Source organism: Zonotrichia leucophrys, chromosome 11 (genome assembly GCF_028769735.1).
Source record: "Zonotrichia leucophrys gambelii isolate GWCS_2022_RI chromosome 11, RI_Zleu_2.0, whole genome shotgun sequence".
NCBI classification, from domain to species: domain Eukaryota; kingdom Metazoa; phylum Chordata; class Aves; order Passeriformes; family Passerellidae; genus Zonotrichia; species Zonotrichia leucophrys.
The window spans coordinates 8,274,056-8,300,222 of NC_088181.1; the positions used below are offsets into that span (position 1 = coordinate 8,274,056).

A 26,167-nucleotide genomic window follows, 5' to 3' on the forward strand; every position below is an offset into this window, starting at 1 on the left:
TCAGTTACAATATTTTGCTTTAAAAATAATATAAAACATACAATTCATGTATGCATTGCTCCTTAACAGACTCCATCTCCAGCTGGCAATCCTGATTCACCTACAGATAAGACTTCTTGTCAAATTTACCTGACCTGCCCCTGAAGATTTCTGGTTTCAGTACTGCAAGCCATCATGAGCAGGACAGGGTAAATTCTGACCTCTTCTTTGTCTTTCTAAACATACTGCTGTGGATGCCACAGTGCAGCCTGCAGAAACACGAGGAACTAACACCCACAGCTCTGACAGTCCCAGGTGATGCTGAGGTGAATCACCCAGCCCTGCCCCTGCCTGAGCCTTACCTCTCAGCAATGGAATGGGCCATGTTCTTCAAACGCTCCTTGTTTGACTGGGGAGTGCTGATCTGGGGAACAACTGGACTGAGCAGCTTGTTCATCAGCTCTAAAACTTTGTCAGGGTTCTGTTGGCAATAAAGTTACACAAATAAAAGGAGCACGATGAAATGTGGTGTCTTAATCTCACTGAAAAAGCAGAAAAGTCTCATGCAGTGGTGCTACTGCAAGCCCAGAGCCACTTCCCTCCCACAAAGAGTCAAGATCATGTTAGCCACAAGCAACATAATGCTGCTGGGTCATAAGAAAAAGCATTGCCCCTTAGTTCTTCTCTGAAACACTGGTTATGGTTGTATCCACCTCTATTTTCAAAGGAAACAAGAGTACTCACTATCAATACCAACAATTTTAGACTTCAGTTCAACATCTATGAAATTGGAAGAGTGCACTCCAGGTAAATAACTGCACTAGACTGAATTAAATCATGCGTGGGGCACTCTCTTCAAAAGAGCACATTGATCAGGACCACAGTGCCCTAAATCAGAATCCCTGGAGTGCAATCCATCTGGATGTGCAAACTAAAACATCTCTTCACGCAGCCCATGGCTCTGTTCTTCCAGCAGCAGAAATAAACTGCTTGAGTAAGGGCAATTCAATCTCTGAGATGAAATTTAACCTCCTAATCACAGGTAGAATGTTAGGAAGGAAAAAAGGTGAACCAAGTACACAAGGCAGCCCACAAGACACGTACCTTAGCAAGGTCATAGAGTTTTGCAGCTTCTTCAAACAATCCTTTATTTTCTGCTGCAGAAGCCACTTTGTTAATAATGGATTTTGTGTCACTTGTAAACTTGTCTATCACTCCAGGCTAAAGAGGTGAGACAAAAATGAAAAGAGAAAGGAGGAATCAGAAGGCTCAAACATTCCAGAATATTCTGTCAAGGCAATGAATATTTTACATGTTGGCTTATGATTGGAATAGCCTGTACATTTCCATGGGAATGTGCAAAAATGAGACATTAAAAATAGAATGAGCTCTTGCAAGAGGGACTCTCTCCTATATGGAGTCAGCACTGAGACATCCTTGGTTTCTAATTCATTCAAAATGACCCAGATAAAATAATTCGGGTTTTGAGCTGTTAATTGCTGATGACACAGAGAAGAAAACACAAAAGACTTCAGCACACAGCATTCCAAGGGCTCCAGGGATGCAGTTTGTTTATACTGGCATGATAGGTTGCCAATGAAATCTCACACAAAAAAATAAAAGGGCAACAAGAATTTAAAAACAAATAATAAACATGTAGAATAAAAGACATGAAAGAGTCAAGAACACCTGGAAATTACTGTAGTTGAGGATGCAAAAATGAGACTATATCATCTAGAAGAACTTATCTTAAAGCTAAAATTGTTGCCCTAATCTTAAAATTAAGACGTAAATGATTCTGCAGTCTGCTTTACACAGAAATCTTCCAAAGCTGTCACAGCAAACAGAAAAACTTCATTGATTATCTAAAATTTTCATCATTTGCATGCACTCTCCTGTTTGCAGGTAAAACCTTAAGGTTTCCTTTATCTTCTGACTGTGTAATCTTACATTTCACTATTAGGAAACTGCTTTTCCTCAGTTACATGCACACCTCAGTTACCAGAACACTCTCACACACCCACTTAAACTAAACTCCATTTCCTGCTGGGAAGACAAAATTATGACCTCACTAAAATTACCTGATGCCATTTGCTTCTTCAGTTAATGCCTAGAGGAACATAGTGTGCCCTGCAGTTCCTGACCTGCCTTTTGTTAGGGCAGGTCACAGATTATTCTGTAAAAGGATCTCATATTGGGAGAACTAGAATGTATTCAAACACAGTAATAATTTAGCTAGTGAAAAACAGAATGAAGCAAAATAGCCTTATGACTACTTTGGAAATCATACATAGGTTGTACTTTTAATATAAAATATAAATTGTGAACTCACCTTCCTACTACCATCCTTTTCCAGCTTTCCAAGAATCATGTCAAACTATATCCACGTAGATGTAAAGTAAGAAAAAACAGGAAACAAAAATAGAGAGATCAACTGCTCATATTTCATAACATATTTATTAAGTACAAAGACACAGTCATGGAATGAAAACCAGTGACCAATATAAAAAGTATTTGTAACTAAATAACAGGCAAAAAGATATGATGAAATGTCTTAAACATAAGGCCATTGCAAGATCTGCTCTCATCTGGGTCTGCATCGGGCAGAAACTACAGTCTTAGAGTTGCTTACTCTGACTAATAAAGATTTTAGAGAAGAAGTGAATTTCAGTTTAACTGAGGAAGGCAAAACATGGCCAAACTCACCTCTCTGCTTTCAATTACTATTTCACTAACGCAACGCAAGAACATGTTCTCTCCTTGGCTATCCTTCTCGTTCCTATAAAACAGAGAGAGGGAGAAAGGTACGCCTGTGTCTGAGAACTTTCCAGATAAGAATAATGAAACAGTAATAACTAGGAGAATAGCTAAAGATGTACATTGGCTCCTACCTGAGAAAGTAAAAGTACTGCAGAGCTTCCCTTGGATCTGTTGATTCAAACTTACGGGTGTAAAGCATCAAAAGCCGCACGAAATTCAAACGTCTGACACCAGGAGGGTCACCAGCTTCATGGCTTACTGCAATGTCAGAAACAGCACTGTCAGAGAATCTAATGCCAGGAAAATGCTGATCTTCATCTCAAATTAGTCAGAACCATGATCCAGAGCTCTAAAGCAACTGAAACAACTAACTATTATAAAATTGTTCTGATAAATCTTACATTAATCACACAGACCTGCAGTTTCTAGAGGGTACTCTGAGGGCTAAGAAAATATTCCTTTACTGTAAAGTCAATAGGACTTACATAGCTGTGCACTCTGCCCAGATGCTTTCAGGAGCAATTTTAACTCAAACAGGACCAAAGCAACATGAACAGCGTGACAGCGCAAGCGCTCTGTCCGGAAAAGAAACGCAATTGCAGCTTCAAACTGCGCTGTCAAGAACAACACTTGGAAGTAGAGGAACGGTGGCTGGTTCACTGCAAAATGTGATTCACCTGAAAAAAACCACAACACATAGCATTTTCATATAATTTTCATGATTTTGCAATCAGAGATGACTGACGGTGGATGCTTCCTGCCACAGTGCATCATTAGTGTTTATTAAGTGCCAGCCAAAATAAAACACAAAACTGAATTCCTGACCACACATCAGTGGCTCACCAACACCTGTACGCTGCAGATTTAACATGAAGGACCACAGCATAAAGACATATTCAGAAAGTGAAACAGAATGAACAGTCACTCAGAAAAGCTCCTTTGCTCTTTTCAGATAACAAACCATCAGCTCTGATCAACTGTGATAGAATCTCTAAAGACCACAACTTTTTGTCTTCTTTTATACTTATGCCAAGTGGTACAAATAATGTTAAAAACCTGGATTTTCCTATTCAGTGACACCAACAGTAGCTGATTTTTCTTCTGCACACATTTAATCTCACACACAGTATCTGAGTGTGAGTGGTACTACAAACTAGAAGGCCATGGAGAATCAAATTCAGTATGTTTTGGACAGTTCCAAATGACTTAATTTTGATTGACTGGAAGACAATTACAGGAAAATGTATAGTGTGGACATTCTTAAAACCTTCTGAAATGCAAGGAACTGTGACTTGGGCTCTCTGAAATTTTTTTGAAATACTAATTTAAGGGAAAAATAAACACCCGATGCACACAGTGGAAAAGCTTGGAAATACATGCCTACATTAGGTAGTGACTGCTTTTCTGCTCTGTGTTTCCAAAGCTGGAAGTTCTGCTAAAGGACTTTTGCATATTCATGGTGAGAGAAAGCAACCCACAATTAATGGATAAAGCAGTGTTGCTCACAGATGAATATTAACTCTCTGGATTGCTGAGAAAACACGGGACTCATTCATCATCTCTTACTGAAATCTGCCACGACTCCAGGGAAGCAGGCTGTCCATGGAGAGAAGATGCCTGTCACTAGTGGAGAGTTGCAGGGTTTTTGTGCAGTCTGGGGTTTGTGTAATAACAACTGGAAAGTGTCCTCAGCAGAAAAGCAGAGCCCCAAGTAAGACATCACTCTGTGGTTTCTCACCATAGTCCTCCAGCAGCTGCTTCTGGAACTGAGATAACGTCAGCCGGTCCTGCGGGGAGCTCGCGCCACCATCATCGAAACACACTTGGTTCAGCTAGAAAGCACATCCAAAAAAGAGAAGCACAGATATTTCTCCTTGCACTTATAAGATATTCATTCCATCTGAGCCCCTCCTAGGATTTGACCAACTGACTAGAAACTGCATCTAGTCACAACATCAGCTCCATCCACTGCTGGGAAGCAGAGATCTCTAAGGCAGCAGCAGCTGAAATCCACACAGAACCCTGGGGTTATATCTGCATCCATCCATGCCAGCAAACTCTGACGTTGGGACTCTGAACACTCTCAAGCAGCATTTTTTGCCACAAATACAATAGTGACAAATACATCATTCTACCACACCTTTCCTGATAAAGAGGAGAAACAGGTACCAACCAGTATCTATCATGCCCTTGCCAAAACTATAAGGACTTCAGAGACATTGACAGCATTGTGTCTGGTCAAGTCACATTGACATTTCAGACATCCACCCAGGAAGGAGAACTCAAAGAATCCTCACTGTAGCAAGCTAATACTGTTTGCAATAACAGGTGACAAAGATCAGTGTCAAATGAAGAACGTGACACTTCCAAAGACAACTGTACCCAAACTAACACCTGATAGCACAGAGGGTAACAGAGCAGCCCTGGGATTCAGGTTCCCAGCCCTGCACTATTTCCAAGGTCAGGTCACATGCACTACATTGATGCAAAACACCAGATCTAGAAGTAGGAAGGGTAGCAGAGCACTGGAGAAATGTGGTACCATTTAGACCTGTTCTTACAAAAAGAAAAACCAAACACCACAACCCCAACACCAGACTTACTTTTAGCCAAAGATAATCTTCTGTTTTATCAGCAACTTCACTCTGGTTGTCTGTAATGTCACAACGGCCAATGATACAATAGACAGCCCTCTTGTAGGGGTCAGTGTTGTTCCTCAGAGCTCGTCTGTAATGGAGACGCAGTTTGTTCTCTGTGGCAGGAGACAGTCTAAGGAAAAGATGGAAGGAAAAGACATGAAACTCATTTTCCCTGTATGAGGAAACCTGGATACAAATCAATATAAAAAGGTTTATATCAACAGCAAAGTCATAATGACAGTAGGCATTGGCCAATATTTCTTGCATTTCCAGTTCATATGTGAAGGTAAAAATTTTGCACACGTGAATTTAAACACAAAGTTATGGAGGATCATCTTCAAATGGTCACTGCAGGGAAAGAATCCACATATGACAGTCTCTTTAGGGGTACAATAATACTGTGGCATATGAGCTGTTCCTGTCTGACTCTGCTATTGCATCATTTCAGAAAAAGAGAGTTCACAACATTTTTGTAAGTCTTTGTGTTAGTAACTAACAAGTGAGTAGGTCATTGTACCATGAGGTCTTTCAGGAGAAACACCTTCATCATTATGAAACACTGTCATAATGTTCTTTGTCATTGTTTTTTTCTTGCAACCTCTTATTGAGAATTTGATAGAATTTAATCAATAAAGTGTTCTAGACTAAGGCATTGTTTGTCAAATCCGTAGGCAGAGCACTTTTTCATAGCTGTAATAAATACAAAATAAATCTATTATGTTATATCTCATAGAAGTGTTTATAGTGAAAACAGCGACAGTATCTTCAACAACGTTTCTGCAACAACCTTGATATAATGAGCACTCCTAGATACTCTCTACAAAACAGGTTGATTCACAGAAGCATATCATGGTACACCACATTTGGTAAATGGCACTTGGATTTTTATCCTTTCAGTTTATTTTGTTAGCTTGGTTAGTTATTTTTTATTGGTCTGTTTTTGTTGGTTTTCTGAGTTTTGTTGTTTGTTTTTTTTTTAATTTACTGCAAGTGGAAAGATGGAAAAGAAAACCACTGTGGAGTTCAGAGCACACCTTAGGGTGCACTAGATGCAACCACCTCAGCAGCAGTTTGGCAAATGGCCTCTGTCCAGTGCTGGACAGCAAGAACTGGAAGAGGAGAATAAACACAAGAAAGATGTGAGAGTGAGGCCTCTAAAGGCCTCTAACAAACACTGCTTGCTTTTCCTGCGTGCCATTCTTATGAAAACAGGTGTAGTAAAATGTGTTCCCCAAAGGAAATTCAGTTAAAATAAGCAACAGGGGAAATAAAAAGATACAGGATTTGTGACAGCAGATTAAATCTGATCTATTGTATGCCATATCCCACTGTTACACTGGGCTTATTCTTCTGTAAAAAGTCATGTTACACCACACTGTATTATTTTTGAAATGCAAATTTTTGACTATTTTCAAACAACTCTTTCTCTGTTGAGATTTCTCAACTTCAAAGCCACAAATTAAAATATGCAAACTTCCACATGTAATTTAGGTAGGTAATATAAACCTCAGGCAACCATCACCACCAGAAGAGACCTGAGCTTTTTGTATTTCTACCAAACCACTGATAATTTCACTACTCCACAGCAATTCCCACCCTCACAAGGATCCTTCCCAGTTCCCAATTACCTTCTGTCCTTACTGTGCATGTACTCCTGGAACCAGGTTTTGAACTCTCCCAGCTGGTGCTGTGCCCGTTTCACCACGTGCATGGCTGCAGTCAGGTCCCCACAGCGCATGCAGTAATAAATCAGTGCCCACACAGGATGGCCCTCCACCTCACCATCCTGAAAACAAAGCAGGACAGACTTAATTTTTTCTTAAAAGCAACAGATTTGAATGATTTTTCTTTATCAAAGTGCCTCATTTATTATTTCTGCCCTTACACCCACACTCATACTGGTAAAAAATTCTTTTTGTTACAGAAGCCAGAGGTCATGAGGGTTAAGTCCTGGCAAAGCTCTGCACATCTCAGGAGTGAAAGGTGTGATTATCTTCTGCTTGCCCAGACTTCAGTTCTGAGGGAGGTTCTGAGAATCCCAGAATTAGCATATGATATCCTCCCCACACAGGAGATTGATCTGGATTAGGCCACCGAGGCATTAAAAACATCTTCACTGAAACAGAAAGATATTAAACTAATCACTGATCTCAGCAGGTAAGAGGAGACAGCTAGACGTAGCTGTGTGAGCTCCAATGTTATAATTTATTATTTCTTCATTCAGCTTTTATATCTAATTTTTCAACCTGGAGTGCTTATCTGGTTATTTTGTAGATGCACAGCTATGCACATTTTACTACATGCAGGTAAGAAGGGTTTTATTCAGATTCCTAAATAAAAGGCCCGGGCTCCAATTCAGATGAATTCGTTATACATTTGGTGATGGTTTTACCATCTTACAATAAATGGGAAAAAAGAGAAAAAGCTAATCATGGAGGTTAAGTTACTACTTTTTTGAACCATCATAATGCATTTTAATTCTTGCTTGTTGATTTCTAAGATGATGACCAGAAGACACCATAATTTCTAGAATTAGAACCCAAGCTACTGAGCACCCAACCATGCTTTGGAACTAGCTCTGAACTCAAGAGTGATTTTGCCTGCCATCTCCCATTCTCCTAGTGAAAAATTCTAAAGGAGTAAGAACCTGCTGCCCCAAAAGCAGCTTAAACACCAGAGAAGCCACTGGAGGCTGCCCTGGCTCCCCCTCTGCAGTGGGTGGACAGATCTGTGTTGGTATTTCAGCTCAGAGGCCGCCAGTGCTGCCCCTACCTGCAGACCAGGGACGGCCGCTGGGAGTTTGACGTTCAGGAAGCTGCGGACCAGCTGGTACGTGCCTGGGACCCCGCCCAGCTGAGCCTGGTGCAAGTTTCCAAAGACTGTCACAAAAGTGTAATTTTTGTAACTGAAACACAACACAAGCAAAACAAACATGAACAGATTGAGACACACCTGCCACAAAAACATCCACTGCATTTCAGATCTGACAGAACTAACAATTTAATGCAAATTAACTCGATGTTCAAACATTATCATTACAACAAAATGAGGCACAAATTTTTGGTCAGTTTAGGAAGATGCTTTTATTTAGCAGTCTCAGAACACACCAGGTTTGGAGTCTATGGTGGACTGATCCAGGTTCAGGAACTATGAAGTTCCTCTTACTAGATTCTTGTAGTACAAAGTTAAGCTCAAATATATTAACTGGCAAAAAGCCTTTCCACCCTAATACTTTAACTCTCACTCCTATAATGAAAGAACAGTTAAATACCACAGATGTGTTTGTCTCTCCTCTCTGCCCTATGGAAAAATATCAGCCTCAGGGCTGTGGACTTACCAGAAGAAAATCCCAGAGAAAAAAGGAATTTAGAGAGGCCTAATCTCCACAGCTGGGAGCACTGGGAAAGTACTACATATAACTAACTCCTAACTTCAGCTAGCAGTTAATGGCACTGTGAACCTTTAGCAAGTTGGATATGTGGCAAATCAGGTTAAGAGTCACTGGTTCACTGCACTCTGCTGAGACTGAGGAACTGGGAACAGAAGATCCTTCCGATGTGTCAGCTCCTCTGTGCACAGGCAGCAGCTGCCACCACTGCTGGGTGACACCGAGTGCTGATGGGGAGTGACAACCAACTGCCAGGGCCAAGAAGAGGCTGTGCCAGGAGGGGAAGGCATCTCTGCCCACAGTGCTGTGTCAGAGCACAGTGCTGTCTGTGCTCCAAGGCAATCTGTGTCCCTAACCAAGGCCCACATACTACCCTGCAGTTACTGCTTGCAAGGGCTGGAAGAGTCTGCTGGCATCACACTGCAGCTACTGGGAAAGAGACCCTGCAATACCCACCCACACGTGCAGTGATGGGCATTTGGCTTTGGGCAGCTTCACATCCTGCATCTCTCCAGGAACTCTGTCAGTCAAGGAGCTTAGGCCCCATGGTACTTGCTAATACACACAGCAAACCACTTTCTACAGTCTGAAAATCACTGCTACATGTCTCAACTTCAGCTTCTTCACATTTTCCAAAAACTTTTCAGTGAAGAAATGGCATGATCAGAACTTGACTCTCAGCACCAGGCTTGTTCCCATGCTATCCTCACAGGCTGCTGACAGCAAGTAGAAAAGAAGCATATAGAACAGAGGATGCTCTTTTGCTGAAGAGAAACAGATCGCTTTCCTCAAGTGAAAAACCTCCACATATCACCACACATATATAGAATATTTATAAGCAACATAGAAAAAAGAATAAAAGTCTTTGCATCTTCTAAACAACCTCCCCACGGATTCAAGGCCTTTTAAACTAGAACACTGTTAAACCAGAAGTTTTTATTCAAGTTGTTGCTCTAAGCCCTGCACAATAAAAAAGACAGGCAGGAGACACATCTGTGAGCAGCACAAGGTAGCACACTAAGTGCACCACAAAGTCATTGTGGCTTCTTATGAGGGAACTCCACCACTGTGTACTGAGAGCCCCATCTCACCTCTCCTCCAGGTAGTGCAGCGCGTGCCTCACGAACTCCATGCGCACCTCCATGTTGGTCCTGACCTTCAGGGCATCGCTGGCAGGAACCAGGGTGACGTCGGTCATCTGCTTCACCATGGCCCACATCTCAGAGATGTTCTGTAAAGAGTCATTCCATGCCTCAGCAATTAGTACAGAGGTGAACAAGCAACACTGTTCTGAGCTACATTTAGATTTGAAATGGAGATACTGGACACAGTCATGAAGGTAAGCTGCTTCTGTCCCACAGAATTCAAGTTTCACAGGCTTTTTTTGCATAATTCTTGTGCAAGAAGATGGCTATAAATGTACCTGCAATTGTTCCCCAAAACTGACAACTATTTCCAAAACTAGGCTGGGTTCTTGTTACTCAGGCTCTTGCTCATTATTTCTAGCTCACACTTCCCACTCAATATATACCACAGCATCATCAGCATTCCATGTAAGCAATGGCTCTGGCTGCTGTTGGAAAGCTGTGCCATCAGCTGTGATAAGAAGCACTAAAAGGACACTGATCACTTGGGCAAAGGCTCAGTTATAAATAAAGGCTGAAAACCATCCAGATCTGCTTATTCACAAGGACAAGATCGTATCAGTGCTTACAGGACTAGGGCATCCCTGCTGAAATGGCAAAATACTGAGAACCAACAGCACTGTTCACTTGGGCAAGGGCAGCTCTTTCATCTTGGTGCTTCAAAGCAGCAAGAACACAAACTCCCCACGCTGTCCCTTGCAAAACAAACAGAGCTGTTCAGAGAGAAGATGCACATCTGTAATTCAGATCCAATTGAAGGGTTTGCCCCTCAGCTTCTAAGCAGCTTTTTGCCCTCCCCATTTGCACAGTTTTTTCATAGCTAAACCCTGCTGCAGTATTCTCCTCCAGGCATTTCTCCAAGGTTTGTGCATTTGTGTTCTTTTTTAGGGTGGATCAAGACAACACAATTAAAGAAATAGAAAAAAAGGAAAGCAGGCAGATCATTGATTTAAAGTCAATTCTAGGGGTTTTATGCTTTGCTATTGAGAGACTATTTCAGCTCTAGCAGAATCTGATTGAAGACCCTTTACCCCCAACTAAATACCTTCAAAGGACATTAAGAGACCACATTTTGTAAACCAAACACAAGAGAATCTATTTAAAATTAAAAGCAATTTTCCCCTCAACAGCTTATGATGGGACATCAGGTTCATTTCTTCCTCACTGTGTTAAGAAATTTTCACCATGACCAACTTCATCACAGGTGGGCCCTGCTGTACTGGAGAAAATTCCAGAACTGTCTCTGTGTTTTCTGTGGAGCCATGCAAATTTTTTTGGCAATATCAGTATTTTTTCCCCCGATGTCAGCAGGCTGTTAATCACAGCCTAAAACCAGCTTAAATACATTTCCTTATGTTAACTTACTGGCAGTACCTTATCATCCAGGCCTGCAGTAGCAGCACAGAGGTCCACCAGGTTAGGCTGTAGATGTCCATTCACTATCTTCTCATTATAAATATAAATCTAAAACATAATTAAAGTAAGCATGTTTAACAATACATATTGTGCTCCGCTCCATCCTCAGACACAGCAGCAAATCTAAATCAGGCTTCAAAACCAGTGTTCCCAGCAAGTCCCTCTGCTTCTCTCCCACATCAGCCACTTCCAACCCCATGGCAGAGGAATGGGCATCAGCATCACCCAAGCTTGCACACCACACCTCAAAGCCCCAGGCCTGCCCCAGGCCAGCAGCAGCCCAGCTGCTCTGGGGTTTTGCATGGCAGAGCACTGTGCTGAATGTCCTCTCAGACTAACTGCAGCTAACTGCTGAAGGACAAAGACTCAGAAGTGACCTGACAAGTGGATGGCTGTGATATTCCCCTGCACAACAGCCTCCTACCTGCTGATGTGAAAGAAACAGGATTCTGCTGGTTTGTGGCAGTATTCAGGGAAAACTGAGACAGGGAAATGAACAGAAATCTGACCCTTCAGAGCCTGCCCTTAAACACATACACACACCTCTCTGTTTTAACTCTTGATCTTAACTGAGCTTTGTCTACTATTGTTTATTCTACTCTCCATCCAAAGACCTTCCACTGTGTCCAAAAATAACAATTCTCAATACTAAAAAGGCAATGCCATTGTACTTTAACTCCATCTGGCATGCAGCACTACTACAACATGCCCAGGGTGCAGACAAGATGCAGAGCTCAGGACTGCAAACCGAATGCAGCACCAGTGAAATGTGTCTGTGGATGTCACCGTGTTCCTGTGACAGTCTGAACTATCCACAAAGAACAATTCACCACTTCCCTGTAATTAAAACACATTTCACGGCTGCTGATAAAGAGAAGCAGCATGGGTCTCCAGCTCTCCTGCCTGACCTCCAGGTCTCCCAGCTCCCCACTGAAGCCACAGGAGCCCCACACAGAGTGCTGACACTGCAGCAGGCTGACCTAAGGACAGCTCAGCCAGGCCAGCTTCTCTGGAGCTCTTGTTGAGAGCACACAGTGACTGCACCAAGTGCTCTGGTAGCAGAAGCCTGGCCAAAACCACATTTCCAGGGCACACTGCAGCAGTCTGTGCACAGCCCATGACCCTGACAAGGGCCCACTGGCCACAGTGGCTCCACAGCCACCCCAGAGCCAGGACTGCTATAGAGACTGGGCTTCCCATACCCAAAAAACAGCATGGAGTAACACTGATGGCTTCAAAGCACACACAGGCAGGCTTCAAAGAAGACCTTTACTGTGGGTATATTACAGTAGACATGAACTAAATTAACAAGCTACTAAGAGCCACTAAATCAAATGTACACTTGATCAGCACAACCATGAACCTTTTGCTATTAGTTTCTTCCCAGTTACCATAAGTGAATGCAGATGTAGGAAAACAGATGCACAAGCTGCTCTCTGCCTCAATGCAGGCTGAGCCAAAGCACACAATAACAGTAATTGTGTGCAAATTAAGCAACATCGTTTCACATATTCCATTTTGAAAAATCAAGTCCTTTTCTTTCATTTTGTTCTCAACAGTGCTGGTAAACAGATAATCTCAAATAACAACAGTAACAAATTGGTTATGTAAAGGTTTATCAGTTTTCTCTGAAAATTTTCTGAGGGTGTCTAATGCTACCAGGCATGTTAATTCATAGCTGATGCACTAAAGCCTCTCATAAGCAATGTCATTAAAATAGGATATAATTCAACAAACATCAGGATTAACACTTCAGCATATTTTTTTCCTACACACATACATGAGAAAAATTATCTTCCATATAATAAAATAAAGGAAATATAAAGGTTTCATTTGTAAACAATTATGCATTGACACAAATCCTAAAAAATCTGCTTCTGAAAACTTAAAAGAATTTCAGTTTCCTTTACAAGAATAAATGCTTTCTACAGTCATATATGGTGCTTAGGATCTCTTTTTGACAAAAAATACCCTGTAGCAAGCAGGTGAGTATGCTTCTAAAAGCATCAAGATTTATGCGTTTGTCAATAGCATTTCATCTCTAGGCAGATATTTTCATGTTTTACCTACAATATTTTCTTTTACACTAAGCTCCAATCTTTATTTTCCCCATCTCTCTCCATGCAGAACCCAGTGTTTAATGAATTTTTCCACTTCCACTCACCTGACGAGCATAAGCCATCTCCACACTGTCCATGGAGCTGCGACCTGGAGGCCCCAACTCCCCAACATAGCTGGGCTGTTGAATCAGAAGCATACAGGAAAATACAAATTTTAGAATTGCCACAATGCATTTTACCAATACATCTGCTCCTAAAGAACAGCAAACCATGTTCCTGACAGAACTAAATCCAGGGTTTTGAACCATCTACAGAGAAAAATGCAGTCTCACTGCAATACCCCATTATCTTCCCAATACAGCTTAAAATTTCTGAAGTGACAGAAATCCTCCTTATTCAGTACACAAACCAACCATTAGCTCTCTAGAATTAGGACATCAGTGTCTCTTGGTAGCACCTTATAATTTTAATTCTTTGCTTTTGTTTCTTGAAAGGTTGCTTCTTGTCAATGTCTCGCTGTGAGGCATCTACTCAACCTCCATCACAGCAAGGATTTAGAATTCAACAGACGAGCTCAAATGGATCCAATCTGGCAGATCTGATACTTCAGTTTTGTCCCAGTACCACGATATAGACATAAAATAGGACTGCAGCATTCAACTGTGTGCTGTAAAGTGCCCCACTGCTGGTCTCCTGCAAGAGGAAGTACGCTGGCAATATCCTGACCTGAAAAAAATAGTCTTTTTACCCACAGAGACTATGCCAGTATTGAGATATTTTGAGCCTAGAGCAGGGAGAGACAGCCAATGGAATCATGGCATACAAAATTTATACTCTTATAAAACTCATAATACAACATGTCACAATAGCATAATGCTGCATAAAGCAATTTAAAGTATTTACTAGAAGGCACAGGTATGTTCTCAGTACAGCCACCACTGAACGTTTATGTTCAATACTCTGGAGGAAAGAATACTGTGAGCAATGCTCTCTGCTATTTCCTGTTTTTCTAAAAGAATGTAATTCTTCATTTCAGCATCAGCACTGCCAGTCTTGAGTTTGAAAAATAAAGTACAATCATTTTAAAGACAGATCCCTTTGAGGTAAACAGTCCTTTAATATCAGCTGCTTCAGAAGTCATGCTGGTCTGAAGATCAAAGCAAGACAAGCTCAGTTCAGAAGCATAATATTTATTATGAAGCCAACTGACATAGTTGGGGCAAGCAAAAAGGAACAGACAAGCTTTCAGCAAAGCAAGGTTTTCAAGCTTGTTACCATGTAACTCAAGGCCATGGATATTCATCTTAACTGGAATCAGTAATTTTTTCCGAGAAAGGGCAGGTACATCTGCAGAGTTTAAAAATTAAGCTTTTTACCATCCAAGTCAGTTACAACTGGCTGCACATCCTCATTAGCTGTTCCAGTGCACCTAAGCAATATGGTCAAGGAGCTTTACTGCCTCTGACACTGGTTACTTTGCAGTGCAGACAGGAGCACCTCCAAGGATTGCTTCAGGATGTGCTCTAGTCTTGCCTGTAAGAATTCCCTTAAATGTGACCAACCTGCTGCCTGTACAAACAAAATAAAGCCCAAATGCAATAGAAAAATCATTGTTTTCACTTCCAGTTTAATCAGCTTTAGAGTTCAGCTTTGCTGACACCTGTCAGACTGCAGCATGGCAGGAGCAATGTTGCTGCCACGACCTGGCTTGTGTGGATTTCAGGAAGAGATCCAGAAATGGACAGCTTTTCTCCAGATGGTGCCATCACTCAGTTTCTTGTTTCAAATGAGGATGAAATACTGGCAGAGTCTTCCAAAGAATCTCGCTTTTTTTGGGAACTGTATCCCAACTTCAAAATGAAATAACACAAACAAATGAACTTCCAGACACGTTATTGATCAGTTTTGCACTGAACATTCTCTCAGTTACTCCCAAATTAATTTTATTTTTGTATTAGTTTAACCTGGAATATCTTCCATCGTGTGAGACCTCTCTTACACTCATGAGCATGTGTCCTTACAAAGACAACTACTAATCACTGTCCCAGTCCAGGAGTTTGGATCAGTAAAGTGTTCACAAGTTAAAATTTAAAACCAAAACAAGTTACACAATTGGAATGGCCAAGAAACTGTTCTGCACTGGCTAGGAATTTATACATGAAGATAAGGGCACTGACCTCTATCAAGAAATTATAAGAGCTTTGTGATATCTGTAGTTACAGGTTTCTGCACAGCATACAACATTTGATTACAGAATTAAAAATACTCAGCAGCGTTTGTTCCTAATATAATGAAATATAAATGAATGAACGTACAAAGGATGAACCTGGACAATACTTTAAAATGGCTGAAATTAGTTTATTACTGCAATAATTTGTCACTAAAAATGCTATTTAAATAATGTTTAACCTGATCACAAAATCAGGCAGGTGCATTTAGATCTCAGGCTCTATAAAAACCCCCTACAAAGAACCCAAAAAACAATTTCACTTTTCTTTCTGCAACTGAACTTACACTAAAAATATTCTTCACAGTCCCTCTTAGCGGGTACTGATATTCAGAAGCATCTGCATTTTTCTTTCATTGCCAAATCATCTGACACAAATTCCTTTAAACCCACCTAAAACCCGACAAACTCTTTGTTCTAAAGAACAAAGCAACTGTTAAAGCAGGTTTCCTGGGAAACAGACACGATGGCAGAAATGGTGCTTTGCAGCCTTTCCCTGTGCCGAGCCCGATAAATGCAGAGTTATTTAAAGCAATGCTAAATTATGGACGCTGTCATTAATTACCGATGAGGTTTCACCTCCTACAGCGAGTGAAGACCAGCACAGAGTGACTTAGTGTCACTCTCAGCCAGTGCCCAAGCAGCAGACACACAGGGGCTGGGGCTTTGTTTTGTGAATCTGCTCCTTTTTCTGCTTTGCAGCACCACAGAGCACCCACGTGGCTGCAATCCAGAGAGTGGGGTGTGACTGCTGGGTTCAAACCAACTCAGGTAACAATCTGAATTCAAAAGTTCATGCCTGAAACTAAGAAATAACTGCTCTGGGGTTGGGTTTTCCTTTCCCCAATTTTAGTTTAACCATTATGCTTTAGAAAACACTTCTGAGCTATCTGCTGCAGTTGAGAACTGCCACACTGAAATTAAATTCTTTAAATTCTACTGACTTGGCACTTCAGGAAAAAAAATAATCAAGAAGTCTAGAATTTGTCCTCATTTTCTTATACTTTCCTTTCCTATGGAAAAAGAGCCATGGAAGCAAGATTATTTCCTTCTTTTTCCCATCTCATGAGTGCATTCTGGCTTCACCTTTGAATTATTAAACTACAAGAAAGCACTAGCTCACTGAACTATCACATGGCTGTGCTAAAGGGAAAGTTCAAAAGGAAAACTAAAGCAGTGAGTCAGCATGGAGAAGGCCACTTCCAGGGCTCCCCCTGAATTGCAGAAATGGATTGTGCAGGCAATCTTCCCAAAAAGGGAAGGATTTTTCCCCCTACAAACTAACGGGGGGAAAGTGGGGAGGGGGAAGGACATCCTTTGCTGGCAAAGTCAGAACTTACCAAGTTTTGAGAAAAAAAAAAAGATAATGAAAGATGTGTTCAAAACAGGTCAGGTTCTGAAGTTTAACTGGAGCAGCAAAAGGAAAAGCAGAAAAGTGGGTAATGCACAAAGGACTGCAGAAGTGTAAGTGCACACACACAAATCTTGATGTATCTAGTCTGGTATTGCTTAAATGGCTTGTGCTGTTTTTCTCAACCACCTTTGCCTTTCCCTGCCCTCAATTCTGGTCTTTCCAAAACATTATTCAGAACTGTAATATTTACTCAGAATATTATCCATTGCTCAAAGCTGCAGCTTAGCTGCACTGCCACGACATTTTTATCTTTTAAATTCACTTTGCCAAATGATGCTGCTTTTCAAAGGAGTTCTCCTTCATTTGCACTCAGCCAAGCATTCAGCCTCACTTGCACACTAAACCTCATGCATGTAAAGATGCATTATTCATCACCCTCATATGCATATGCACATTCCTCAGCAGAAGTCTGGGCAGACATTTTGTCAGCACTCCAAATGGCTTGGCCAGTAGACACAGTGAGTATCTAGGCAGGAGACCAAGCTGGAGAAACCCCATCAAAATACTCTGTGGTGGAGTGGAAAGCATCTTGCAGTGCTTGGGAGTTAAGGGGTATGAGGATGTGCTACAGAGGGGCACAACAGAAACCAAGAGGTGCCAGTGTTTCTGTATCACTGCAGGAGTGTGCTGCTTGACAGCAGCAGTGGAAAAGCTTAGGGCCAGGGTGGAAGAAAGAAAAACCTGGAATAAGGAAAAACTTGGAAAAGGACAAAGGAAATGCCCGGGCACCTCACAGCACAACAGTCAGGACAATACCTTCAGCCCATAGGTGTTTGATACCTTGAAGACAAAACTCAGGCTTTCATCCCTTTCCAGCCCCCCAAAAAGCTTTGGTTCTTTTGGCCCCTTTTTATCAGCTCTGGTTTTCCCTGACAAAGGTGGTGGCCAGGCTGAAGGACAAGGGGGAAACAGAAAACCTTAATGGCAAGTCCTGCACTAGGTTCTTTGAATCGTGAGCTTTGCTTGTTAATTGGTCTTATTTCCATGAATAATGTGTTGGTATTTCACTCTGCCCAAATTGGCTTGCCCAAAGCTTGAGAATTGGCTCGCAGGCAGAGCGGCCCCCTGCTGCCTTTGGATCTGTGCCTTTTCAGCTGATTCTCCATCTCCAGAGGATATCAATTAAACCTCTACTATATTCTACAGGCTGTGTCTGTTTGTGTCACATACACACAAAAAACTTATTTGACTGGAACAAGGCTTTAGAAGAACAACCTGCTGTGGGGAGGTTAGATAACAGGCTTTTAACACAGTAGATGCACTTCAAACCTCTCAGACCTTTGACTTCTTGAGGCTAAGACTAGAATATATCAAGGATTTTAAATGCTCTTGAAATGACATACTGCTACTATGAAAGCTTTGAAACAGAGTGGAGTATTACTGTACATTGAGTCTTTAAACACATTCACCAGAAACATTAGGAGCTGAGTTTCCTCCCCTCCTCCCTCACACCAATTTGATGCTTGGCATCTCAAGTGCCATGGACTGGGGATAGCATCCATTTGAAAACGAAACACCAGAATAGGGGTTTTACCAGCTCAGAGTGGGTTATTAAATTACTTTTGCTAGCAGTTAACATCCACATTCCAAAAGCAAAATCCCATACCAGTAACTAGCACACAAACCAAAGATGTTAGAAGCTATCAGTGTAACTGCCAAGTCTTCAGATTCACATCCTAAAATAATGGGATAGCTGTTCCTAGTTTAAAATTAATTCAGTCTGAATTATTTAGCATTTCTAATATTGGAAAGCTGGACAACCTTTGAGAAGTCCCAGTAAAGTATCAGTAAAGTATTTTCTGGGGAAGGCAGCCTCTATAAAAAGAGGTATGCTAACTGGGATTAACCTATATTTAAAAGAACAGTAATCAGAAAGGGACATTTCATTAACAATTTTAATTATTTCGAAATCCCTATACAGGTCATACCACATTAGCACCAAGGGCTTTTTTTTATTTCAGTATACTTGCAGGTCATCCCAATGAACAAGAATTCATTTCCATGGGTGGAGAACATAGCTATAAAAAAAATGTGTCTCTTTTTTAGCCTGAAAGCACAGCAACTTGCATCTCCCCACTCCCTATCCCCTCTCCTCTCAAGGTGAGCATTTTCATGGAGCACAGTGCAGCAGCAGTGATGTAACTTTGTGCCCCAGGGATCACAGGTGCTGTCTGATGCTTTCAGCCCAGAGGAGCTGGGCTCACAACACCCTGCAGGTAACCCTGCTTTGCTCTACTCATTTAACTGAAACATTTTATTTAAGAGAATAAACTGTGAAGGTTTAAATTGTAACAGAAGATAAGGAATGTTTTAAGATGACAGTCAATATCTCTTTTGTTAAACATGGGGTCAGTCTTGCCCAAAGGATTTGGCTACTGCTGGATTAACCTGAACACTAGAGGTCTGAGCAGCACAAAATTCTAATCTGGTCTGCATGAGACAGCAAGATAAAAAGGAAAGCTTTTTTGTTGTTGTTGTTGTTTATTCATTTGGTTTTGCCAAGAAACCTGAGAGACTTCATCAGCCTCCTAAGAAAAGCCATAAATCCAGGCCAGCAGACAGTGATAAGGGGAAAAGACATTCTAAGACATATGTGGAAGCACAACTGCACCTGAGAAACTCCCTGGTGTCACATCACAAGGGTTTCCTGAAGCCCCCAGTGTGTTTTCTGTCCTCTGGGTATATTGACCTAGAATGTGTTTGTGACTAAGATTCCAGCTAGCACATCTGCTGCTCAAAACAGCTTCAGCAACAGCAGCTCCACTGCCTGTACCCATCAGCCAACAAATAGAAACAATCACAAAGGTTTGATGCACAGACAATGCATTCTGCTAGTCAGAGCCATTCTAGAATTAAATAGGGATTTTACATTTCTCATTTTACACAGTTGTAGTTGCAGAATATTTCAGAGGTGGTTTCAGCAGTGCTGGAGTGCCAGCTGTGTACAATGCTGTGTGTGACTGCGCACAGCATTTAGAAAGACAGAGTTACCTCATTCTCCTGGGTGAAATCAAGAGCATCTTCCCCTGATGCAAGCAGAGAATGAAGAATCCTTTGTTTCACCTGTTCCCATTCAACCAGCATTGATTCTCGGTGATACTCCTCAGCCATGGCAAAAGTCTGTTGGTGAAGAAGAACAAGAGCTAAGGAACATACAGAAACACCCACCAGCCTACCTCTGCTATTAATAGACAAACCCAAAAATGAAACAGAAAATAGCAACTACATAAATCAATCAGGTCAGCCCTCAAGAGCTAATGGTGTGCTGCATGGTATTTTTACAGCCTTCCTGTTCAGGTACAATGGGATTCAGAAAGTAGGTGCATGTGGAATTAAGACAACTCTCACATACCCCCAGCTGGTAAAAGAGGGAAACTGTGCCTCTTCCATGGCATGGCAGCACAGGAATCTGAGCAGGAGGAAAATCAGAAGGCTTCTTTCTTTAACTCAGCAGCACACACACAATATCCAGGTTCATCAGTGATCTGTGAGGTTTGTTGAGACTTAACTCCTCTAGTGATCACTAGCTTTTTACCTCCTTGGAGGTTACAACAGTCTGACTTGCTGCATTCTTAACAAAGATGTGTGTTTATTGCCCATAACCATTTTCAGGTCTTGACCAGTGTGTTTTTCTTTTAAATGGGAAATAGGATAAAATAAAAATCAAAATATTAAGGGAAAATAAACCAGTGCCAAAGAATCAGGAAGTCTCTTTCATCAGGATCATAACTTGGGAAAGCACACAGGAAAATCAAATCCCAAGAAAAAATAACCTTTACCTTTAAAATGGCTGATGTGCTACATTGTCTTCAGATCCAATCTGGAACATATGGGAGGAAACAGCTTTTCCCTCAGCAAAGGAAATATTCCCTTATTTTGGCAATAGCATTAGGATACAGAAGATGCTTCACTACCTTTTCTGTTATTGTTGGGGTGAGACTAACAGCCTCAGGCATAGCACCTCAGGAAATAAGTGACTCTCCACTAATTCTAAATACAGAATAAGCTATATTGTGTCCTCTACTTCTTTCCTGTTCACATAGCTCCGTGCTGCAATGTACTCAACTAAATGTCTTGGTTGGTTAAGTTTTTCATTTCATTGCAGTTCACTGTTAGAATATTGTCAATTAATGAGCAAAACATTCCTCAGAAGAAAGAACTGATAAGAGACAATGACATTTGGCAAACGTTTAATTACAGTGCAAGCATGCAACTAGAGCTTAAGATTTGTGTTTCTTTGTTGCATCATAAAATTCACTTTATACTTTCAAGGCAGGATACAGGTTGTACCCATAGCTTCACTATAATCACAGGGATTTAAATATGCTTCAATACTTACAGATAATTTTGTGTAATTGAAATAATTTAATGATGCTTATGTATTATTTCTTATCATTTGAAAGAAACACAGGCTCAGTTCTAAACCTGATGCTCCCAGGATACACGGAGGGAAACAATCATAACATGAGCACTAGAAGTATGGAATGACATTTCCAAGGAGTTACAAGACAAACAACAGGAAGCATTTTTCCATGCTGCATAATTCAATTGTGAAAATCACTGTCCCAGAACATGACAGACACCAAAAGCACAAATAGATTCAAAAACAGGATTAGATGAATTTCTTATCAGTAAACAACTTGCTGCTCAGATGATCTTCAAAACAACTATTTGTTCAGAGGTGAAGATACAGGAGATGGAGGGGGAAGGGTAACTCTGTCTTTTTCTTACAGACTAAGTACTGATCCCTTTCAAGGGAAGAAAACTGGACTCTGCAAACCTCTCCTGTTTCTGCTTTCCAGCAAAAACCATGGTGCTTTCTTCCAACTTACCCTCCTCCTAGACTCTTCAATGGCAGACAGCAATGCATTATCTTTTTCATTCTTCAGGAATCCCTGTAGAAAAGGAGAAACAGAACTTCAGCCAAAAAAAAATCAGCCTTGCACTAGCATCAGATACATATTGTAGTACTCAGCTCTTCCAGCTCTGAGAAGTGCTCAGAGCTCTCTCTGCAGTCCAGTCCCAACAAGTTTAAAGGTCACTTTACTTCACCAAAGGTACAGTAAGATGCCCATCCAGAGCAATGTGAAAATGAAAATGCATTAATCCCCCCTTTTAATATGCATTAAATCCAAGTGAAATGTCCTGCTTCTCTTCTCTTTTATCTCTGTGTCCCAGCATCTGCCTCCTCTTGCTCTCCATTTGAGGCAGCTAGGATGAAAGCTGGTAGGAGCGATAAGCCAAGATAAGATTGTTGGACTTGAGTATGCTGAAAAAAATAAAACAGGCTTTGACTTGGCAGCTTCAGGCAGAAGTGGAGCTCTTGGAGGACCGATACAACTGTGAAAAAGAGCCTTAAAAATAGTCAGTTGAGGAAAGATGGAAATAACTAAACAGTTGGAAAGCATACAGAAAAAGTTTACCACACAGCTTCTCTCCATGAATACAGCTGGAGTGGGTAAAAAAGGAAGAACTGTATTTTTAATTCTCAGTATATGAGTAAATCTCAAAGAGGTCAGGTGTGTGCAAACAAACTGATTTAGATGAGCTGTTAGCTCCTTATCCCAAAGGTTACTTTTATGACCTATACTTGGAAATGTAAAAATGAAGTTTTAACTTAAAACAACTAGCTGTGGGGTAAAATGTAGTAGCACACAGAGACAACAATCAGGATAGGTTGATCACATTTTAACATGCATATCTTTATTTTGAATTTTCACTGTTACATCACCAATTAAATAAATCAAGCTGATTTGTATGCCCAGACTTCAACTTAATCATTATTCAGGTCATTAAAAAAGAAAAAGAAGCTTTTGTATCCCTCTGAAGTAATCAGCTATAAATGATCAACTCCATTAACTGCTAATATCTTAAAAGTCTGTATATTGACTCCACAGCTCTAAAACCAAAAGCTGCTAACAAATCCAGAGGGAACTCAGTGGACCATGCTTTATGCTTTTATAAAGAGAAAACACAGTTGCAGCAGTGTCCAACTGAATTTGTCAGGAATCGGGACAATTTTTTGCCTTTTAGTCTCCCCATCTTCCTGCAAAGAATTCCTGCAGTGACACAGGGAGATTTGGGCTTTTGGAAAAATACATTTATGGTAGGTCTTAGAAACTGCCCTGCAGCAGTAATATATACAACCACAAGTATCACAGAGTGATACTTAGCTCTGGGAGGTGAGGAGCAGTTGAAATCTCCCCATTCTGAAGCAATCTGGCAAGACACTGTCGCATAGGTGTGCTGCTTGCTTCCAGCTCCCCAGCACCAGCATGTGAAATAAAGGGCATTGCACCCTCTCCTGAAATATGTAGAACAAGCATTTGAGGTACATGGGACAGGCTGTGACCCCCTTCAGCTGGAAATAAGAAGGTGACCCCTTTCTGTACAGCAGAGAGAGAACAAGCCGCCATCCTCCAAGGGACGCGCGGTGCAGCTCCCCAGAACAGCCCGGAATTACACACGGGAGGGAGGCAGCGGTCACCCCGAGCCAGCCCATTCTTCATTTCACCAGCAGACAGGTCCTGCTTTATTTTTAGACAATGCCCACAGAGAAATCACAGTTACAACCTGAAAAAAGGAAGCTAAATCCAGATCCTTGCACACGTCTGGGGACCAGCTATTCCAGCAGCTGTCACTGAGACAAGGGCTGCCGCAGTCACCGAACTGGGCCAAGCCCCAGCCTCAGCCCTGTGCAGGGGAGGGTGGAGACGTGCCTTGCAAGGCTTGTCCCTGCCTGCATGGGTAGAAGGACTTTGGGAGGACAACGAGTTTTCTGAGTTCTTTTTTTTTTTTAATTTCCCCACCTTCAACCTAAAGTGGAGAAAAATTATCTGGAATTAAAACAAGCAATACTTCTAGACCTTCAGAGCACACACCAATACATGAACAGAAAAGACAGACCTGTTTCTGATGGTAGAGATCTGATGCTGCACAGAACAGTGTGTTAGCTGTGTTTTAACAACACTGCTAATTTTACAGGCAAAACCAGCCCATTGTCTTCAAGATGCATACCTACAGTTACTTGGCTGTGATGGAGGGTGTGAGCTTGCAGAGGTCCTGGATGCCTGGCTTCCTGCTTGCTCTGTAAGCACTGGACTCCTGAAAATCCCAAGAGATACAGGTCCTACCTTTCCTGCCCTTGGTCTTCCCCTCTTTCCTTTCAGGGATGTGTGCACTAGCAGGTACCTGCCTAGAAACGTGCACAGCAATGATGGTAATCAACAGGGTAACTTCATATGTGCCTGAACTTCCCTTGGTGTCAGTAAATCCAGGCTGAGCATCTTAATGAAACAGCCCAGCTCCCAGAGAGTTCTACAAGGTCCGTTTAAGGAACCACATTACACCAAATGCCAGTTAGAGGATGATAATTGTTTTTCTCAATCTCAAAAACTACTACTTTAGCAAAATAAAATCCTCACATATTCCAAATAACATCTGTAATGCCTCACTAAGGAGAAATCCATTTTAAAAAGGTTGTCCTATGTCTTGTGCTAAACATTATGACTCTAGCACGACAATTTCTGCTTCAGTTAATTACAGGCTAATTGTTAAACCTCAGAAGAGGGAGTTTCAGTAACTGATGCTGGAGCTCCTATTACTGCTTGTGAGAGCTGCTTCTACTTAGGCCAAATAAGAGCTCCTAGGGGTGCCACTCCAGGCTTTGGTGGCCAGAATTTCACTCCTTAAGAAAGTGAGGTGCGTTTGGCTGGCTGCAGGATTCCCTGGATTTATTGCATTGCCACCTAGTGGCGCACTACACTTGGATCACCAGACACGATTTCACGGATATACATAAATGCACACAAATGCACCTCCTCTGCATGAAAAAGCAGAGCCCCAGAACAAGGATAGGCAGAGAGCACTTTACATCAGAGAATTGTTGTCCTCAGAAATCCCAGGTCACTTTAAGGGATCACGTATCTCTTAAGAAGGCTGGGCTGTGAAGAGTGCTGGTTGTGCTCACCAGTTACATGTGCCCTAAAAGCTTTCTGCAGTCCCAGAGGCAAGGTTTGACTTTGCCACGAACGCTGGCAGACTGTAAGAGGATCCGGAGGTGCAGCGTTCAGCACGCACAGGGAGTGCACGGCCCACAAAGCAGGAGCTGCCCTCTCAGGGGAGATGCTGCTGATTGTACAACGAGTAACAGACATTGCTCCATATTCAGCATCCAAAGAGAAAAGCAGGAGGAGAACAGAGATTATTGTTAGGAGACAAAAGGCTATTTCAGAGGCAGATGGCAAAGATAGGAACAGCCAACACGAGCACTGCTGTAATCTCAGAGGTGAAAATCTCACCTTGCAGCTCCCCCTGCACAAGCTCTGCCAGTGCAGGGATCCCAGGGTAGCCTGGATTTTGCTTGAAAATGAAAATCTTACTTCCCTGAAGCAGGTTTATGCAAAAAGCTCACAAAGTCTTAATGTCACATCACTCTGCCCTCCTTTAGTGAGTAGCTTTTGATTTTCCCCTCTTTTGCTGTCTGACTCCCACACATCCTTCCTGCATCTAGTTTGGAAGGGAAGCAGCATAACTCTTCCCCATCACCAGTTCCTTGCAGCACTCACTGGTGAATGTTTCCCACACACCATTTGTACAATATCCGATGCGATGGTGTTTGCAAAACAGGGCCACGGGCACAGAAACACACCCACTCTCACACCCTCGGGTTCCCGCTTCCACTTACATGTCTACTGACTCTCAGCATCTTTCCTAAGCACATTCCAGATCCTCCTGGATCTCCTACACCTTGAGTTTCAGCCTGATCTCCCAGTCTGCCCTTTTTGCTGAAATCCAGCCTCACTCTGCTTCCCTGGATGATGGTTTGCACAAGCGTCCCCGCAGTGGAAGGGCAGGGCAGGAGCCCTGGCAGCCTGTGCTTGCTGCACTGGTGCCTCTCATCACAGCCACAGACTGACACAGGCTGGTCTGACAGCAACCAGCACCTGCCTTGCTCCAGCCTCAATTCCAGCAGTTCATTATCAGCACAAAAGGGCACACATGCACACACCAATGGTCTCCTTTTGACAGGAGACTGAAAGTCTCTTCCATTTACTGCAGTAAATGAGGTTAGTAAACTCTCCTGGCTGAGAGAAGTCTCTTAATTACTTTCATCAGCCAGGCCATACTTTTAATACTT

At 41.9% G+C, this 26,167-nt stretch overlaps 1 protein-coding gene across 9 annotated transcripts in view; it reads right to left on the bottom strand.

Annotated features, from left to right (window-relative positions):
• The window catches only part of NUP93 (nucleoporin 93), a 78,508-nt gene that overhangs the window by 7,752 nt on the left and 44,589 nt on the right, over window positions 1-26,167 (bottom strand). For 4 of the 9 annotated variants that reach the window (XM_064723311.1, XM_064723312.1, XM_064723313.1 and 1 more), the window contains exons 4-19: window positions 21,861-21,923; window positions 20,381-20,437; window positions 20,020-20,148; window positions 13,492-13,566; window positions 11,286-11,375; window positions 9,858-9,997; window positions 8,151-8,283; window positions 7,007-7,164; window positions 5,343-5,508; window positions 4,478-4,571; window positions 3,225-3,416; window positions 2,871-2,997; window positions 2,686-2,758; window positions 2,312-2,356; window positions 1,084-1,200; window positions 342-460 (exon numbers count right to left, since the gene is read on the bottom strand). In XM_064723311.1, the coding sequence (XP_064579381.1) occupies window positions 342-460; window positions 1,084-1,200; window positions 2,312-2,356; window positions 2,686-2,758; window positions 2,871-2,997; window positions 3,225-3,416; window positions 4,478-4,571; window positions 5,343-5,508; window positions 7,007-7,164; window positions 8,151-8,283; window positions 9,858-9,997; window positions 11,286-11,375; window positions 13,492-13,566; window positions 20,020-20,148; window positions 20,381-20,437; window positions 21,861-21,923 (1,778 nt within the window). Of the gene's footprint in view, window positions 1-341; window positions 461-1,083; window positions 1,201-2,311; window positions 2,357-2,685; window positions 2,759-2,870; window positions 2,998-3,224; window positions 3,417-4,477; window positions 4,572-5,342; window positions 5,509-7,006; window positions 7,165-8,150; window positions 8,284-9,857; window positions 9,998-11,285; window positions 11,376-13,491; window positions 13,567-20,019; window positions 20,149-20,380; window positions 20,438-20,807; window positions 20,849-21,860; window positions 21,924-26,167 lie in introns of all 9 variants that reach the window. The other 5 variants (XM_064723310.1, XM_064723316.1, XM_064723315.1 and 2 more) reach the window with 2 other exon arrangements.